The sequence below is a fragment of the Colletotrichum tamarilloi genome (genome assembly GCF_030869305.1).
Source record: "Colletotrichum tamarilloi strain Tom-12 chromosome Unknown Scaffold_124.1, whole genome shotgun sequence".
Lineage (NCBI taxonomy): Eukaryota > Fungi > Ascomycota > Sordariomycetes > Glomerellales > Glomerellaceae > Colletotrichum > Colletotrichum tamarilloi.
In genome coordinates this window covers 67,193-85,406 of record NW_026849507.1, presented here as the reverse complement: position 1 = coordinate 85,406, position 18,214 = coordinate 67,193, and the positions used below count along the sequence as shown (strand labels likewise).

The 18,214-nt window shown below is 54.6% G+C and overlaps 6 protein-coding genes across 6 annotated transcripts; 4 read left to right on the top strand and 2 right to left on the bottom strand.

The window, feature by feature from the left end:
* Positions 1-352: 352 nt before the first annotated feature.
* On the top strand, positions 353-1,429 carry CTAM01_14500 (uncharacterized protein; the record flags this gene model as incomplete). Its single annotated transcript, XM_060530500.1, has 2 exons — positions 353-418; positions 581-1,429. The coding sequence occupies 2 exons, from the start codon at positions 353-355 to the stop codon at positions 1,427-1,429; spliced, it is 915 nt and encodes a 304-aa protein (XP_060374948.1).
* A 1,244-nt stretch (positions 1,430-2,673) lies between these two features.
* On the bottom strand, positions 2,674-4,232 carry CTAM01_14499 (uncharacterized protein; the record flags this gene model as incomplete). Its single annotated transcript, XM_060530499.1, has 3 exons — positions 2,674-3,147; positions 3,210-3,744; positions 3,802-4,232. The coding sequence occupies 3 exons, from the start codon at positions 4,230-4,232 to the stop codon at positions 2,674-2,676; spliced, it is 1,440 nt and encodes a 479-aa protein (XP_060374947.1).
* Positions 4,233-5,273: 1,041 nt separating this feature from the next.
* Positions 5,274-10,081, top strand: CTAM01_14498 (ATP-dependent DNA helicase PIF1; the record flags this gene model as incomplete). Its single annotated transcript, XM_060530498.1, has 10 exons — positions 5,274-6,029; positions 6,114-6,505; positions 6,582-6,616; positions 7,178-7,456; positions 7,531-7,559; positions 7,609-8,234; positions 8,291-8,914; positions 8,979-9,297; positions 9,400-9,595; positions 9,678-10,081. The coding sequence occupies 10 exons, from the start codon at positions 5,274-5,276 to the stop codon at positions 10,079-10,081; spliced, it is 3,660 nt and encodes a 1,219-aa protein (XP_060374946.1).
* Positions 10,082-11,605: 1,524 nt separating this feature from the next.
* CTAM01_14497 (uncharacterized protein) lies at positions 11,606-12,516 on the top strand (the record flags this gene model as incomplete). Its single annotated transcript, XM_060530497.1, has 3 exons — positions 11,606-11,749; positions 11,838-12,183; positions 12,254-12,516. The coding sequence occupies 3 exons, from the start codon at positions 11,606-11,608 to the stop codon at positions 12,514-12,516; spliced, it is 753 nt and encodes a 250-aa protein (XP_060374945.1).
* A 67-nt stretch (positions 12,517-12,583) lies between these two features.
* Positions 12,584-16,966, bottom strand: CTAM01_14496 (uncharacterized protein; the record flags this gene model as incomplete). Its single annotated transcript, XM_060530496.1, has 3 exons — positions 12,584-16,174; positions 16,324-16,386; positions 16,463-16,966. The coding sequence occupies 3 exons, from the start codon at positions 16,964-16,966 to the stop codon at positions 12,584-12,586; spliced, it is 4,158 nt and encodes a 1,385-aa protein (XP_060374944.1).
* Positions 16,967-17,359: 393 nt separating this feature from the next.
* CTAM01_14495 (uncharacterized protein) lies at positions 17,360-18,129 on the top strand (the record flags this gene model as incomplete). Its single annotated transcript, XM_060530495.1, has 3 exons — positions 17,360-17,401; positions 17,676-17,829; positions 17,933-18,129. 3 exons carry the CDS (start codon positions 17,360-17,362, stop codon positions 18,127-18,129), a joined length of 393 nt encoding a protein of 130 aa, XP_060374943.1.
* Between the last annotated feature and the right edge of the window lie 85 nt (positions 18,130-18,214).

Sequence of the window (18,214 nt, the reverse complement as noted above, 5' to 3'; positions counted from 1 at the left end):
CACTAGACCCGCTGTGGATACACATGAAGCCCGTCTGATTTGCCAATCAGATTTTAGCGCCTACGGAAAACTCAGACAAGTAGGCGCGGATTGGCTGACTGGTGATATTAGTCATCGGCAGACCAGAACGAGCGGGTTTGCTGGCCGACGCGGGTTGGTTCTTTTTTTTTTTTGTTCCTTTTTTTTCCCATGGTGTTTGTCACCACCTCCCACCCCCCGACCGTCCAACCACCACGAAAAAAAAATCACAGCAGGTTGTTTTTCTAAACCTGCCTCACCGCCCACCGAATGTTCGTCTCCGCGTCCATACCCTCCCGGGATCTTCGGATGGAACAGGCCAACAGTCAACACCATGTCTTCGGAGCAAGATTATCAAGATCTTTTCGGTCCTCAAGCTAAGAGGGCTAAACGTGGTCGAGTAAGTCGATGGGGTCGAACCTCTTTTCTGTGTGATTCCCGTTCCCTTACCGGGGTCCGGGTGACATGCCAGGAAAAAAAAAAAAAAACTTCTTTGGACTTCAGCTAAAATTTCATCTCTTCTCTCTCGACGACGAAAACTGACTTCTTACTCGAGCAACAGCTCCAGACCGACAAGTCCGCGAATGCCATTCGAATACGCGATAATCAACGACGATCACGCGCCCGCCACAAAGAGTTTGTCGACGAGTTGCAGCGTAAGGTCCAGGACTACGAGAAGCGGGGGACTCAGGCCTCTTTGCAGATGCAAAAGGCTGCTCGAGACGTCGCCTTTGAGAACTCACGACTCGCGACCGAGAATACTCGTCTGCGCGCCCTGCTCGTCAGCAAAGGCGTATCGAATGGAGAGGTGGACGCACACTTGCGATCATTCGATGACGAAGGTAGCAAGGGCTCGCCTAGTGCGTCAAACATAACGACACTCGCTCCCATCCTCAATACACCCATCCTCCTCGAGCCATCACCGACCCAATTGCCTCCGCTACAAGAACACTTTGGCAAGGCGAGCTTCTCGTCTGAGACGGAGAACGAGCACCTAGCACCCAAGAGGAAATTCGGAGACTCGCTGCTCCCGCCGGTGCTCACCCTTACTCCAACTCCAGATGTCCAACAAGCCTCCCATCTAGACAGGCTCGCCGTGCTCGCCGACGCTAGTCTCAATCGCTCCTCCCAAACTGGCTCGGCACCCAACACTGTCTCGGAACCGTCCAGGAGCCCGCATCCCTATCATCGTCGTAGTGAGACACCTCCCCGTCCCTTGGAATCCCATCAGCAGCTCCCACCGGCTGCCTCGCCGCTGGAAATGTCTTGTAATGCTGCTGCACGCATCATTGCCGACATGCAAGGACACGGCGACGATCGGGCTACTCGACTGGCTTTGGGCTGCGGCGTCCAGGATGAAGAATGTTTTGTCAGAAACACGTCTGTCTTCCGAATGCTCGACCATCGATGATGAGGCCAGCTCAAATGAAAAACCAGCTCGCGACAGGCCACGGCTCCTGTGTCGTTGACCCATGGCACCTTGTGTGCTATCTGTGCAACTCTACTCAGTTATTTCTGTCGTTAGTATGGGTATCCCGCGCAACAACAACACGTGTGGCTATTCGAAGACGCAGCTCCAAGGGCCTCGGCTGCGCCTTGATACCGTCAGTCTATCTGCTCTAAAGCTGATGGAACCGGCCGAGTGCGACTGGCGAAAGTTTGTTCCTCACTCGGTGGTATCCATCGACGGGCTTTGTAGGCAGACCTAACAAGTGCGCTCGACACTGCTTGGCACATAAACACGGCCAATAACAGAGACCGAGGATAGACCGCACAAGCTGAGGGCAGTCTCACGAGCTACACGGCAGACTGACTGATCGCGTTTGAGAAAGACCCCCTACGCGACACTTGGGCAGACATGCTTCGCTCGAATTTGATACCCTCGTCTTTCTCTGTCTCTATGTGCCTGAATGCTCTTCAAGCAACATACCAATCGAAGATCGAGTAGTTGTATTGTTTACTGTGGAGAGTATTCGGGGTTGAGGAAGCTTGCATTGTGCTTCATCCTGCCATCGCTCCGGAAGCGCTCAGGAAGCAGTCGACGACCTTCACTCGTTGCGTTTCGGCGGTGTACCTGTTCGAGTTGTCAAAGACACCGCGCCGAAGCAGCTTGTGGACTCATCGCGTCCTGGGCTACCGCGCGACTGTGCCTAGCATGGCTTGAGCGAACCCATGAATCTTGAATCATGGCAATGACGAATGGTGCATCCTAGAGCGACACCATTCGAGTAATTGTTACCTATCTGTACATGTAATCTTATAATGTAAAAGGCCACGAAGCCATGCCCTCGTCACTGCCTACTTTAAGCTGAGCTATATACTTGCCATCTTTCATACCTACATGTGCCAAGAATATGCATGTGTGCCTTTTCTGTTTTCTTTCTTTTTCTGCTGGCACTTCTTGTCCAGCCTTCGACTTTCATACTCCCTCTCGATCCTAGCACGACATATTGACTATTTATTCGTTTGCTTCACCGCCATGCTCTCGATTGAAGGAGTGAGATTGAAGTTTGTGTGCCTTACTGGATAATACCATATATCAATCAGGCAAGGATCCCATTCATCTCATCCAAGAGATGCCATTCCTAGGAACTTCTTCGCGACACCCACTCTCCCCCATTCCATTACCCATACCTCGCTACACAAGCTTACGTCCTATTCAGCAGGCTTGATAGACTGCACGAATCGAAACAAATTCGTCGGATCATAATCAGCCTTGACCCACTCCAACCTACCCAGATTACTCCCCCAATACAACCGCACCGCCTCGCTCTCACTAATCTGAGAATCTGGATAGTTCGCATACATCCCCCACTGATCACTGCCCAGCCCCTTGGCAATACTCTGCCTCAACCCCTGGAGCAGCGCGAACCCGTCGGAGGGATACGTCTGGCTCGTCGAGACGCCATCCTTGAGCTGGAAGAGAAGCATCTTGTCGCGGTGGACGTAGGCGGTATCGTTGGTCTTGGGCCGCGCCACGGCTGAGTTTGCGCCCCCGTGGAAGTTCATGTGCATGTACCAGGACCGGGTTGCGGTGAGGCCGTTCTTAGCGATGGCGTCAACGAGGGATTGGAAGGTCGTTTTTGTAAGCGCGGGTGTTGTGAGGCTTGACGCGTAGGAGTTGTCGTGCTGTTGACCGCGTTAGTAGGTCTCCCCCCTTTTGCAGCTTCGGTGTGCAAGGTGCAAGTTACCTCGTTGTATGTTGCCGTCGTCACGTCGATATCCGTCACACCCGCATAGTGCTTGATAAAGTCGATCCATCCAACAGTCTTGGTACTAGACACTTTCGCACCAATCTTTGCAAGCAAAGGTTGCACCGCCGCGCGAAAGCCCGCATCATCGCCAACATACGCGCCGTTCAGATAACTCCCGTCGTTATTAAACGTCGTCGACATCGTCAGCTCCGCCGGCATAGTCTTTGCGAATTCCTGCGTATCCAGAAGAACCTGCGGCAGCTTCGCCGTATCCCAGACAAGATCTATATCGAAATACGTCACCTTCTCCGGCGCGGCAAAGGTGTTAAATTCCAGTTCTGCGACGATGACCATGGAGGAGCCCGCACCGCGGATGGACCAGAAGAGGTTGGGACGCTCCGTCGCTGAACAGCGCGTGATTGTGCCGTTGGCGAGGACGACTGTCGCCGCCTTGATCCAGTCTGTTGCGAGGCCGTAGGTATGGGAGACCATGCCATGACCTCCGTGGAGGGCGTGGCCGCTCACACCAACACTGAGATACGCGTAAGCCAAGGTCCAAGTATCGTTGATCATTCAGATTGACGCTCACGCTGGGCAAGTTCCATGCGATATCGCCCTCTTCCCCTGATTATACAGCTCCGTGGCTACGTGTCCCAGCCGCGCACCAGCCTGGACCTTGGCCGTCCCGTCGCTCGCGACAGTCACGCTGTACATGCGGTCTAGGTTAATCACAAGATGTCCATCTTCGCCGCCGTACCCAGTCGAGATGTAGCTGTGTCCGCCGCTCTTTGCGCTGACCCTGACACCGCTCTTGGAACCGCATGTTACCGCGGAGGCGATTTGGGCATTTGTGGTCGGCACGGCGACGAGAAGTGGCTTAACGGGGACGCGGAGGTTGTATGGCGTCGGGGTTGAGGATGCGATGGGCACGGAAGCGGTGCGGAGGCAGGCTGTGAGGTCGTCGAGGGGTGCGCTGAGGGCTAGAGTCGCTTGGACTAGGAGAGCTATGGCGAGATGCATTTTGGCGATTTCTCGAGTCTTCCATCACCTTTTACAACGTTTGCTGACGATGTCTCAGCCGGGGAAACTTCCTCACTTATAGTTCTCTTAAAAAGACCTCTGCATCACGCCAGAGTCTTGGCAATCTGATCATAGGTGTTCTCACCTTCCCACACGACCTGCGCCGAGTCTTCCTCCCGAGCTGGGGTTCCAATTCATACATAGTAGGTGAGCTTGATTTACCTCACTTCATGATCGTCGTTAGGTGATTTCAGCTGCTGGGTAATACGTGCATCGATTCTTTCTCGTTCCTAGGATCCTGGTCCTTCCCCGGCGTGGCTGCATAGCATTCTCGCCCCGCCCCAACGAGAGCCTGCAGGTCGGGTACGCTGCATGTCAGCTCGTGTATGCGCGTCTCAGCCCATGAGATTTCGCTTATGTAAAAGTCATTACTGTTGTAAAAGGACGCTCTGGAACACAATGTAGTGATTATTTGAGAGTGTCAGTTGAAGCGTAGCGATATTTTGCAATAAAAGGTAATATTACTGGTGATTTTTTGTGTGAGGTTGATGTTATCATCGGCTCAGCATAGAGATTTAATAGTGAAACTGCTTGAATTATTATTGCCTAAGTCCAGGATTAACTAGAGACAACTTATACTTCTGAAGTCCTTTGATTCACACTCAAGCGGAAACTTGTGATTGAGCATATCTCCGTTGTTTTCACATCCCATCTGAGGGACCTGATCAAGGCATCTTAAGCACCTACCATTTCTGAAGTTCAACATAACTGTTCCATCGTAATTCTACTTGGGGCAACTGGTATGTTTTCCAGACTGCGGCAGGCTGGATCGATCTACAGTACATAGCCTCAGCTCAAGCGCCAATGGCCTCTTCACTGCAGCCCAACAACTCCTAGGCTGCTCATCAGGCTGACTGATAGATAATTGACACTCAGGCGGAATTTCCGCGTACATTCAAAAACACTCGAGAATCCTTCATATCGCAACGATTGAAAGATTACTCAATCGTGCTGCACAACTAGTAGCGATCTTTGATAAAAATGAGTTCACCAAGTCCGCTGATTCTACCTCCACCAGCTGCTTACGTGTCGAGCAAGCATGCCGGTAGAGCTAACGATGAAGAAAGCGGGAGTCACACCGTCAGCGATCGAAATCGCAGTCAACCCTCACCGTCGCATAATATCCTCAGTGCGGACGCGAGCTCCATCATGTCCTTGTCATCCCGCACTTCGATCTCTCTCCGCCATCAAGCCGTCTCACTAGATGTATTAGGACACAAGATTGTCACCCAGCTCTCAGGGCTCCAGCGCCAGCACTTAGGGAACATAACAGACCAGGTTGGCGACGAGCTTCCATTTTTCGAAATTCGTTCAGACACCGTAGGCGCACCAGGCCCCATCGAACCCCGACGACCTCCTACAGGACCCTTTGGCTATCCACCAAGGACAACCGAGGCACCAAAGGATCCTCCTGTAACATTTTCTTCTTCAGCAACCGAAACCCCTATCACTTGCGAGAAAAGAGCCGGTAGGCGTATCGTCAGGAGGAAGGCCAGTCCGCCAGATCCAGTTGTCCAACGAAGGGAAGAGATATGCGACGTACTAGAACCGCTGTTCTCCAATGCCCCGTTCGTCTTGGTCTGCGAGGGCAAAGAACAGGATGCTGTCATCTCCACCATCAAACTAGGAGATACATTAAATTCGATCAGCTTATGGGATAAATTGTCTGGAGTCGCGCGGCAGGTAACTCGGCGGTGGAAACGATTGCTTGGCCCTGTGAGGCTTGAGCTGGTAAATGTAAGTGGATCTCTTATGGTCTCGGACATAGAACCTCAAGATCCAAATTATAATCCAGATAGTTGCTGACCCTGAAGTTCGAAGCTGAGAATCGTAGGCCGGCATAGTTCCAGGTCGGATGCATTCCGGGGACAGTTCCAGATCGTCAGCATTGCTGAAAGAATTGAGGCTCTCCAAAAGTTGATCAGCAACGGCAAATATGACATGACCGAACCATCGAATCCCGACGACAGCGAGTATTGCTGCTACCATAACCTGAGAATGGATACAGTCCATCATGGCAGCATGATTCACGAGGCATGGGGAGAAGACCTCACATCATCCAAACTCAGCAGTTGCGGCGTTGAAATCCATGTGGATAGGTTGAAAGAGCTTTCAAAGCTCAAGCTGGCTTCAGTCTGGGACATGCTCCTGGTCTATCCAAAGCTAGCCGTGGGGAACGATGTGCTTTACGATAGATGGATTTATTCTTCAAAGTGAGCAGGTCTCCAGTGTCTTTGCTGTCGAGTGATGAAAGGCCTCACTTGAGGTACTTACTAATAACGTTTCTAGAGACATCATACCACCTGTTGAAACTGCCGTGATTCGTGCAGTGGCAGACATTGAGTTTGTCGGCTTCCGAATCGTGGAATGGCCCTATACCAGCTTTGGCACGCCATCTGTGATACTTCTAGTCGGGAGCACTGTGGTTTTTGGTCTCCTTGTTATCGTTTCCCAAGCCGTGTATCGAGACTGGGGTGTTGCTTATACAGCGGGTGCCTTTTATGTAGCTTTGGCTGGGGTATTGACAACCTGGATTGCTTGGACATCGACTACCTAGGCGATGCAATGCTGCCGCCTCAATTACCGATTGGCTTTGATAGTCACATTTCGTGAGGGTGAATACTGATATGTGGGCTCGAAAAGTTCCTAGGAACCTGGCCTACCTATTGTCGATGAGTCGTCAAGGAATAAAGAACGCCTATACAGAACTCTTGGATAATCTTGAAAAAGCAAAGATTTGGGGGAAATGAACCGCGTTATGGAGGCCCGACGGCCAATGCGCGACCAGAAATGGCTTACATAAGCCGTGATGTGGAGCCTCTGAAACCTTCCCCCAGCTTCCGGCACTTCCCTCCTTTTATCGCGTACCTCATTCTCATGATGAGCTTCGAGGACGACCATCGTACCGCCACCACTTACAGTCATGGCCAAGCCGGCCCGGAATCAGCTGGTCGGGAACCCCCGACCTGCGTCCGAGCAGGCGTTGCAGGCCGCGAGAAACTACATCAACGACTCGCGCAATCCGGTCGTGCTCAAGAGAGGACACGCCCCGAAATACTACGTGGTCTACTACCTGCGCGGACCCGGGGCGCACGGCAGGAAATATGGCATCTTCACGGATTGGAACGATACCAAGAAACAGACTGAAGGATGCGAGAACAAAAGTACGCGCAGGAATTCGGCTGTGTAGTCCGTCATTCGTCAACCCCACCACGCTAACACGCGGCAATCAATCCAGACACTACCGCTTCGAGCTTCAACGTGGCTGTGAGTGAAGACCTTCTCATTTGTGAACTAGGAGACTGACATACATTAGGTGGACCTTCTCATCTCTGGGCTTGCTCTCGAGATCGACGCTGGCTCTTTGATGAATTATTCCCCGGCACATCAAAGTAGGTCTACCGTACCCTCGCCTGCACCCGCCGCGGCGCCTTCTCCAGTCAAGCGGCCCCGGGAGGGGCAGGAGGAGCACGATCAGGAGCCTTCGGGTGTTTTTTATCCTGACGTCCATCGATCCAAAGCCGTCAAACGCGAAGCAAACCATCAATGTGGTTCACGCGAGTCGCCTATCAAGATTGAGGATGATGACGATGTGGTCATCAAAGAGGAGAAGGATGATGCTCGCGAGGCCGTGATCAAAAAGGAGGAGGATGATTCCGCTCAGGCAGCAATAAAAAGGGAGGAGGATGGTTTCCATGAGGCCGCGATCAAACGGGAGAGGGGTTTTGACGAAGAGGAAGAAGTAATGAGGGAATCGGAGGGGTTTTTCCCTCTCAAGGGCTACTCAGATCAAACGAACGAGTATATCAAACGCGAGAATGATCGCCCTGAAGGCGAGAAAGACCCGGCAGTCGCAAAGGCGGCCCCGGAATTTCCCCTATGCCCTGAACAGCAGCACGCCCTAGATCTGGCCATGCAAGGTCACAGCCTCTTCATCACGGGGTAGGTCCATCATTCCTAAAGGAGGAGGAAAACTAAGTCACGACTGACCCTCTCAGATCTGGCGGCTGCGGCAAATCGGTCCTGGTGAAGGCCCTCAACAAGGCCCTAAGCGCCCAAGAAAAGATCGTCTACCTCGTCGCGCCTACGGGCCAGGCCGCCACTAATATCGATGGCAGGACAACGTTTTCCTACGCTGGATGGAACGTCAGTGATCCGAAGGAGACATTCAGGACTCTTGTCAAAAAGTCGCGTTACGATTCGGTGTTTAACCGCATCGAGAGCACCGACGTCCTCATCATCGACGAGATCAGCATGGTCGAGGGCGAATTCTTGAACCGGCTCTCTGACGTTCTCGGAATGCTCCGACGGGAGAGGTTCGCCACAGGCAGGGGCATTATCTGCAGAAAACAGACCGCGGATTCGGTGAGGCGACCGTTCGGCGGCATCCAGGTCATCGCGGTCGGGGACTTCTGCCAGCTATCCCCCGTGCAACCGTTCGAGTACTGCACTGAGGAGGTGGCATACGACCCGGACCACCAAACTTCAACGGCGTGTGGAAAGTTGGTTTTCGACAAGGAACGCAATCTGCACTTTTGTCCTCGAGACAGAGAGCACCCTACATTTCCAGATGCTCAAAAATGGGCCTTCAACTCGCGGACCTGGGCAGATTGTAATTTTCAGTGAGTATCATGATCCGTTGGATGGTCGAATTGAGGACGCAGACCTGACATCCTCGGCGAATAGATACATCCATCTAACCAAGATCCATCGGCAAAGCGATAAGAAATTCATAATGATGCTCCAGAAAATCCGCCTGGGTCACACAACCGACGCCGATCTCAACGTCCTGCTGCAACCTCGCGAAGTCAGGAATGGTATAGCCCTGTTCGGCCGCAGGCAGAAAGCCAAGGACTACAACGACCTGGAGCTCGGCAAGCTTCCCAGCCGCCCACAACAGTTTGATGCCCTGGACCACCCGAAAAAACTCGGCGAAGACCGAAAGAACCGATTCGACAAGCAGCTGACACTCAAGGCTGGCATGCCGGTTGTGCTGCTGGCTAACGTGAGTTCTCCCCTCTTCCCTCTCCCCTCTCCCCTCTCGCCGCGCTATCGCACACCCTGTTCCAAGGTTACCTAGAGTAACGCGCTAGTGAAAAACTCGCAGCTCGACGTCGAGAATGGTTTCTGCAACGGCAGCCAGGGCAAGCTCGTCCGCTTCATACGGAAGTTGGACGAATGCAACAAGCCCAAGATGCCCGAAAAGGGGAACTACAAAGGGGACACCTACGGCTTTCAGATCGCATACGCGAGATACGAACAGATGACCAACTACATTAATGGTCCCTCGGGTGCCATGGGTTGTGAGTTCTCCCGTGTCCCGGGTCAATCAAAGAGTTGTAGCCACGAACCGCTAACCTTCGTCCCTCTTTCTCCGCTGCACAGTCCCTGTAATCATATTCGCAAACGGCCAAAATCGCGTCATCCTCCCCTACTGCGACATGGACGACATCGAAACAGAGGTCATTCCCACCGAAAACGGGTACAAAAAGGTCCTGAAGTCATACTCGGCGCGCACACAGATCCCTCTAGTCCCGGGCTGGGCCATGACCATTCACAAGAGCCAAAGCCTGTCGCTCGACCGTGTCAGCGTTAACCTCCAGAACGTCTGGTGTGGAAGGCAGACCTATGTGGCCCTGAGCCGCGCGCGATCTCTCAGCGGTCTCAAGGTCATCGGAAACAAGTTAACGATGAGGAGTACACTGCCGCTGGACCCCGAGGTGAGCAGATTCATGATGGAGGCAGAGCGCCGGGCGGCAGCGGCCCCGGCAGACCAGGCGAATGATTAGCCACTCCTTTGAAAGGCACGGGTGGTGTGAGATGGGTTTTGAACATCGCTGGGGGATGAGAGCGGACGAAGTAAGATCAAATCCCGGCTCTTTTCGAGCCGAGTTAGCTGTTGAAGGGATAGAGAGAGAGCGTTTGAACCGCTTGACCGGTTCTTTGTCTTCTAGGTTTGGTAGCGATGCTTTCTGTTGGCGTAGGGAGGCTTTATCATATTCTGTAGGATACCAGCTTAAACAGCCGAGGCGGGTGGCTCGACGGCAACGAGGGCATTAGCGATATAAGCGGGAGTTATCTCGGCGTTGTAGTCAATACTGTCGTGCCCTCAACCGATGCGAGGCTGATTGATGATGGCCGCGTCCCCTCGAACGTAGGAACACTTAAGAAGCCTGGGAAGCTCGTAGCAGCGGATGACATAAGGTAAGTAAGCTGCTGACCTATCCCTCAGTCTGGAAAACACTTACCTAGAAAGCTAGCTGGGGAGACAATCCTCACTTTCTCCCTATCTTGAGGATACCCGTAGTGGTCACCATGGCTTGTTGCAATACACTTACGTGAATAATAACACTCTCTTCAAGATAGGAGTCATGACCTCGTTTAGTTAAGAGGAAATTAGCCGGCGTACTTTCGTTTCTGGAGCGTCGCATCATCTGCACAGGCAACCAACACAGACGCAACACGTTCCCTATAGTTAGTAGGCAACGAATCGGCTTTGCGCGAGCGTACGAAAAGCAACTGCAGCGGCGATGCGGGTGCCTCAAATTTCTGGCCGGTAGTAGTCATAGCTAAGGTAGGTAGCCTTGCCTTGTTTCCTCTCAAACGGCCAGCCTGCTTGATCACCCCCTCTTCCTCACTGATCTAGGTGACACGAAGGGGAAGGGACGTGGACGAATGGCATTCAAGAAATCATTGAGTAACACACCATAAGACCCATGCGCACGCAGCTCGTTTGTCGTTCAAGACAACCGGTGAGGCACAGTGTTGCCCCGATGGTCGCCCGGGTAGCCGGGCTCTGCTCTCTGGTTCCGTCATTATCCGGGCTGACGCATATCGTCAGACAGCCTTGTTTTCTCATTCTTTAGGATGTTGTCTCTCTTGGAGTCTGTACTTAGGACAACTTACCAAGCGTTGGGCTTCAGGTGGTACAGAGAAGAGTACGCCAGCTTTGGTCGGATTAAATGGTCTCGTAGAGCATTTTTGGAGACTGAAGAGTTTCACGGGAAGATGAACAGAAAGCAAACTCCCGCGCCCGCAACATCCCGTCCTCGTACAGCCTAGAGATAGTGCTCTCGCAAACTGTCTATAGACACACTCCAACCTAACGACCTAGCGCGTTCATTCTAATGAGATTCTTTCGCACTGTCCGACCGGGCAAGGGAGCGGTGCGGCCTCTCTTCCGATCCCACCCCTTGAGAGCCCCAAGTCGCAGCCCGTTTCGGCCTACTTTAATACCAAGGGGCCTCCTCGTGGCGGTTCAGAATCGGACCAGGTCGTTACGATATGTCAGCACTATGGCGACTCGACCAGCTATGATGGACGATACCGTTACAAACACCGCGCTGACCAGCACTCCCACCACGGCCACCACGCCGGCTGCTCTGACAGAGCTCTTCGAAAAGGCCGAGGCCGGTTTCCCGCCGCGGTTCCGCGAGCATGGATGGTACCTGACCGTCGTATGAAGACCTTTCCCTCCAGCTAACTCCAAACCGTCACCGAGCGGGGTTCGCTCGCAAGACCAAGACTGACAGGCTACTCATCTAGATCGCCTCGCTCATCGGTTCAGGCCAACAGAAGCTTGCTGGGAGTCTCTACACACATCTGGTGGCCCAGCCCCAGTACCAGACACCCACTGAGCGCCAAGCCCTCATCCGCCGCCTGCGCGAGGCCATGGTCAAGTGCATCATCATCAATGGCATCCCCGTCGTCATCGAGGCCGTCACATCAGTCTCGGAGGTCGAGAGGCCCGAGGACACGGATCAGTCCTGCTCGCGCGAGGACTGGCAGATCGGGCCCGAGACGTCGAAGCGCGCCGCGGCTGTGCTCAAGGTGCTGTATAAGAGCGAGGTGGGCGCCCCCGTCGAGGTGCTACATGCCCACAAGGATATCCGTGAGTTCATCCCTTGAAGCCCATATCCATATTGTCTGGGTGTTGGAGTTTCTAACACTGCGCTCACCAGCATGGATATCGGTCAACGTGTCCTATGGCCTTTTCCTCTCGGACCATCGCATCCTCGATATACAGGAGACGGAGCTCGTCGTGACCCCCGCGATTATGACACAGAATCTTCAAGACCCGACGTACTGGCATCTAAGGGCCTGCCTACGGGTAGGCATGGAGCCGGAGGAGGTCGAGGCCATCCATAAGGTCATCGAGCTGGTAGCAGCCTATGGGGGGAAGACGCTGGACGTAAAGCGTGTCAAGGACGTGACGGATGCGTGAAGTGAAGTTGAATGGAATGAAATAACACCTTTTCTATTAAGCTTACTTCTCCAGATCAAGATGCCCCTTAGACGAGCCTCTCTTTAAACTCCGCCAGTGTCTGATGAAAGTGCTTGAATGACCACATCCCTCTATTCCATTCCAGCTCATAAACCGCCGCAGCCTCGACAAACTTACGCTCTGCCCTGGTCATCAATTCATGAATACTTCGTCTCTCCTCTTGGCCACCCCCAAATAGGGCCGTCGCTTCGTCGATCTCGATGATGATCAGCGACAGCTCCGCAAGGCTCCGGGCAGGTCGCGGCTTCTCCGACGCCGTCTTTTCCAGCAGCGCGATCATCCAGGCCTTCGCTTCTCTGAAGCGCCGTTGCGCCCGGAGAGCTTGAGAGTATACCTCTGCGAGCTCGTAATCACTAAAGGTAAACTCCAGCTTACCGCCTTCAAGCATGTTCATCCGTACCGCCAGCCCCTTCATAACCTGAGCTTCGGCTTCGGCCGGCCGTCTCTGCGCCAGGCGAGATCTGGCCATGAGCTGGTGCCACACGCGAAGCAAAAAGTGGTTTTGGCCGATGCCTCTCTGCAGCTCGCGTGCGCATCCTTCGAGCACGGCCGCGGCTTCGCCCGGCAAGCCCCGGTCGATCTTGATGGCGCCGAGAACCAACTGTTTACGAGCCAGCATTGCGCCCGAGTCGTCGAGTGAGTCATCCAAGTACTCATATATTTGCTCGGCGCGGTCGTAGTCTCCCAAGCGGAAAAAGCAGGGGGCACAGGTCTGTGCCAGAGACGAGGCGTACATCTTGTCCAACCGCGAGCGCTGGTGAAATGTGGCGAGGTAGCGAGCGCAGTGGTCGCTGCACTCCCTCCGCCGCCCCATGCTCATGAGCCGAAAGGCGCGGCGCACCGCCAGCAACCCGTCGGGGATCCGCCAGTCCGCGTGCTCGCTGTGGGCGGCGACAAGGTTGAAGAAGCGGTCGGCGCGATACAGCGTGCCGTGGTCGAGGGAGACGGGAACCCAGGCGTCGAGGGCGATCATGCAGGCACCGATCTTATTAAGCTCCGTGTCGCTGAGAAGCTCCGGCGTATCATAGAGATTTTCGAGGCAGATACAGAGATAGGGATATAATGCCTCGCCCTCAGCGAAGCGCGACGCGTCGTAGGCGTTGACGATGGCACGCATGACGAGAAAGATGGCTGCGCGGCCGCTCTTGATCCTGTCCGCGCTCGACTGCCGCTCCCTGAGCCAGTAGTGGACGAGCGGATGAGTTGACATAGTCTTCTGGTCCACGAGCGAGAAGGACGCAAGAGTGCCGATGGCCTCGACCACCTGCAGATGTGGGACCATAAGTTCCGGTGGCACTTGGCCGACAAGCCGATCGTAGTCGGCCGGCGTCTGGACGAAATCGACAAAGTCTCGTAGGAGGAGCCGTTGTTGGAGCTCCGGCCCGCGGATCTGAGCGAGTTCGCACATGAGCGCGAACGGGGCGCCGTCCGAGTAGAAGAAGGCCGCTAAGTCGAGGAGGCGCGCGGCGACGGGGTTCCTGGTGGCCACTGCGTGGAATGAGATCTCCCAAGTGGTGAAGACGGTCTGCTCGTACGACCAGACGGCGCGCGGTGGCTTATGCCGAAGTAGCTGGTCGTGGCTCACGCGGTAGAGATCCATGTACTCGGCAAAGTCGATGGATTGTCCCGTGATGTAGGCGCCGGCCTGATCGAGGGCCAGCGGGAGGTATCCCAACTTGTGAGCGACATGGCGCGCAGCTTCTTCTTCATCGTCTCCGCGACGGCCAGAGCAATTCTTGAGAAGGGTTACGGCCTCTTCCTCTTCCATCATGCCGACCTCGACCTGGTGGCCTAGTCGGCGGGCCTCCTTGCGGCGGCTCGTGATGAGAATATGGCCCCACGGCACGCGGGGAAAGAACCGCGAGACGTCAAGATTGTCTAGATCGTCGACATTGTCAAAGACTAGGAGCCACCGACGCGACTCCTGCTCTTCCTCGCGCGAAAGCCACTGCAGAAGCGCGAGCGCCATGAGTGGCATGTCCTGCTGCCCGCGGTCTTCGTGAGACGTGGTGATCTTGGGAACGAGCCCCAGCGTCTTGGTCAGCTGTGTGAGCGACTTGATGACCTCCTGCTCGTCTACAGCAAAGACCCAGAGGACTGTAGCGTAGCGGCCGGCGTTGTAGGCATCGTAAGCGAATGCCGTGGCGATCTGGGTCTTGCCTACGCCCCCGAGGCCCGTCAGCACGAGGCGCTTCTGTTGCGTCGCGTAGTGGCCATCCTCAGAGAAGAAGTTCTCCATCTCGGCTATGATCTTCTCACGGCCGGTGAAAAGGGGGTTAGAGCTGACAGGTACCTCAAAAGAGACGTTGGAGAGGGTCGCTGCCTCTGTTGCCGGAGCGGGAACGGGAGGATAAGTAAGTGATAGGGGAGGAGGCAAGGAGGAGGCTTTGGGGACTGCGGCCGACTCTTTATCAAGCGGACTTTCCGACACGTTTTGTGGTTCAGGTTCATACCGAAAAGCCTGGCACCTGGATGTCGCCTCTCTTGGGCACTTCAGCGCGTCATCCCAGACATGGTGTACTTGACGCTCTAGTGCCTGCGCGTCTGGCCTCTCTCGCGGGTCAACACGCAAGATCCGCGTGACATGACCGGCCCAGCAGTTAGCCCAGACGGGCGACGTAGCCGTGGCACATTGTTCGTCAAGCCACTGCAGCACCTGAGGCCGTACCATGTGACTCGACAACGACGTACTGGTGCTGGTGCTGTTGCTGTTGCTTGGCGAGTCAAAATTGCCGTCCCGGATGTTGTTGAAGACTTGCCTCCGCGCCGCGAGGAAGCCCTCGACGTTTCGCGGCCCGCCAAGGGCAAAGGCAAGAACTTCGGCGAAGATGCAGCCGAACGACCAGATATCGGCGGACCGGCCGACACGCCCCACAAATGCGGCCGTGCCTGTGCCCGTGTCTGTACCGCCGCTCCGGGCGCTTTCCGCAAGGTACGGGACCCAGAACTCGGGCACCTCCGGGGCCTGGTACTGGCCTCGCCCACGCCGCGCGTTGGTGTTAAAGGTCCCCTGGCTATAATAGGAAATATGATGGTCATCCGCCGCGCGGCCCTGGCTTTCCTCGTTCTTGAGTACGGATATGCCAAAATCGCACAGCTTCCAGCGGCCCACGGCGCCGTCACCACCGAATATGATGATGTTGTTGGGCTTGAGGTCCATGTGTGCGCACCGCACCCACTTTTCGCCGCTCTCCGAAGACGCGGGAAAGCCTGAGTGAAGGAACAGTAGGGCGCCAGCGAGCTTGACGCACTGGTGTAGTAGTGCTCGGGCGAGCTCGGAGTTGCCCCAGCCATGGGCGTGGGCGTGCGGGAACCGCTCTTTGAAGTCGTACGACCTTACTGCGTCACCATCGCCGTGCTGCCCGCCGTGTAGAAACTGACCTAAGTCACCGAGCTCGGCACGAGGGAAGAAGATCAAGAGCCTCGAGGAGGAGAAGCCCCCGCTGCTCCCATGTTCGACGACAGCGTTACAGAGCGAGATGCTATGATCTCCGGCCTTACCCTGGCGGAGGAGGCGCATGTTATCCGCCTCGGCGAGGCCATCGTCATGGTTGTGGAAAGACTTTACGGCGACGACGAGAGGTTGTCGTTGATGTTCCTTGTACATTCGTGATGTCAGTGATAACGTGACGATGTTTTGATGACCTTGATTCCCGTATAGTAGCATAGATGGAGATTGTTCATAGTACAATCTGAAGCGTTTGAAGCACAAGGGAAGAGAAGTTTGGATGTAGTTAAAGTACATACCGGCACCCAGCTTCGAGGGCTAGGATCTTCATCTACGACGTATTCAGGCGCTAGCTTGAAGAACTTTGCAAGAAATGACATGTTAGCGTGCATTAAATCCGATGGAAAAACAGGCAAGGCCCGTCATAAAGGTGCTTACTTTCACATCGCCGTATCCGCCATGCTCCTGTCCTGGGTCGCATTCCATGAACGGAATCCGCGTCAGCGAGTTCTGAATGACTTGTATTGCCGGCGCCGCTTGCGGGTTCAGGATGATCGTCGCCGGAGTAAATAGGTATTGCTCTTCCCACCTAGCTGTTTTACCTCGCGATAGACCCAGCGCTTCGAGATCTGCTTCACTATACGGCATCTCCGTGTCTCGGTACCGAGGTGTTGTGTCATCACCATCTTTGAAGAGTAGGTTGGAGATGTGCGCGTAAAACGAGGGCGGAACCTCGATGTAGGCCAGGAAGGTGACGAACAAGAGTGAATGTTTCCAGATGGAACTCAACTGTTGCTTTTCAAGGTTGAACAGGACATCTCCTACGTTACCCTGGTGTTCCCAGAGCTTGCGAACCCTGGAAGCGAGGAAAAAGGGGCGGTGGAAGGGCGAGTCTAGTTCGGGCTTTGGACGGACCTGAATTGCAGGCAGTCTGTCGCACATCCGGAGGAGCTGCCGTTCCCTCCGCGCCCTTTTCTGTAAGGCATCTGTGTTATTTTCCATTTGCCCTGGGTTATCGAGACGCAACGTTGTCTGAACCAGGTCGTGAGTTGGAGACACTCTGAGAGGAGATATAGAGGCTCCCTAGCACTCAACTATGGACGAGGAACGCCTCTACACATTGCTGACTGTCTGTTGGGCTGAACCGACTCGCCACCTCAGCTCTCCTCTCTTTGCGAGGCAACCTAGGGCGAAGTGGAGGGAGGAATCGAACAGCGCATCAGCTTCCAGCCTTCCGGCCTCCACGTTGGTCCACCACCTACCATGCAATGTCATTGACTCGCGGCGCTGTTTCTTGTGTCTACTGACCTCTCGAGTCTTCGGCCAGCCTCTCAAATGTCGTACAACATCCCTCCACCATTACAAAAGGCCAATATTGTAAGTGAGCCTCTCCTTCGTGATTGCACGGTACGCACGATGAGGCTCCTCCTTTATCCTCTGCTCCGTCCCATCCCATCAGCATCCTTCTTCTACCTCCCATCGCATGGATCACGGCAACAGAGTCGGCGAAGTGAATCCGTGCCACGCTCGACCATGGACCTAGTGCGCAACGTCCTACCTCAGAGACTATCACGATATGTCACTCTCGGCTCCGAGCTTCTAGTCCTACTCCAGGAGAGATATGGAGACCATATTGACTTTTGCATCGCAGTCCGTGTTCCTCCTCCTCATCTTGCTCACCTCTTCTAGGGAGAAAACAGTAATCCAACTGTTCGAACAGCACGAGAACGACCGCTGGTACTTTGACTGCCCAGAGCAACTTCAAGAGGTGAGGAATACCTTGGGCTTCCCCCTTCCTATCGTTGGTATGCTGGCTGACGTGTGTCGATTCTGGACAGAACGAGCTAAGGCATGTCTCGCCGCAACGGCAGATGCCGATACCGAGCCGATACTAACAGTTGCAAACAGGGAGATCGTCACTCAGATTGCTGACCGGCGCGATGCTGCTCGGGAGGCTGCAAGGAGGGAACGGAGGCGGAGAGAGCGGCGGAAAGGAGGCGGCACCTCCAGCCGAAGATAAGCGCTTGTCGGGGGTTGTGTATCCAATGTGGCACCCATCACCGCAGCCTCATGAAGTGGGCGAATTAAATTGGGAGGCGAAGTAAAGAGGGTGTGGGCAAGGGTAATCGGGTGACGGTGAAATGCATGTCAGCCATGTTTCCTCCCTCCCTCGGATAAAGGGGGCACGGG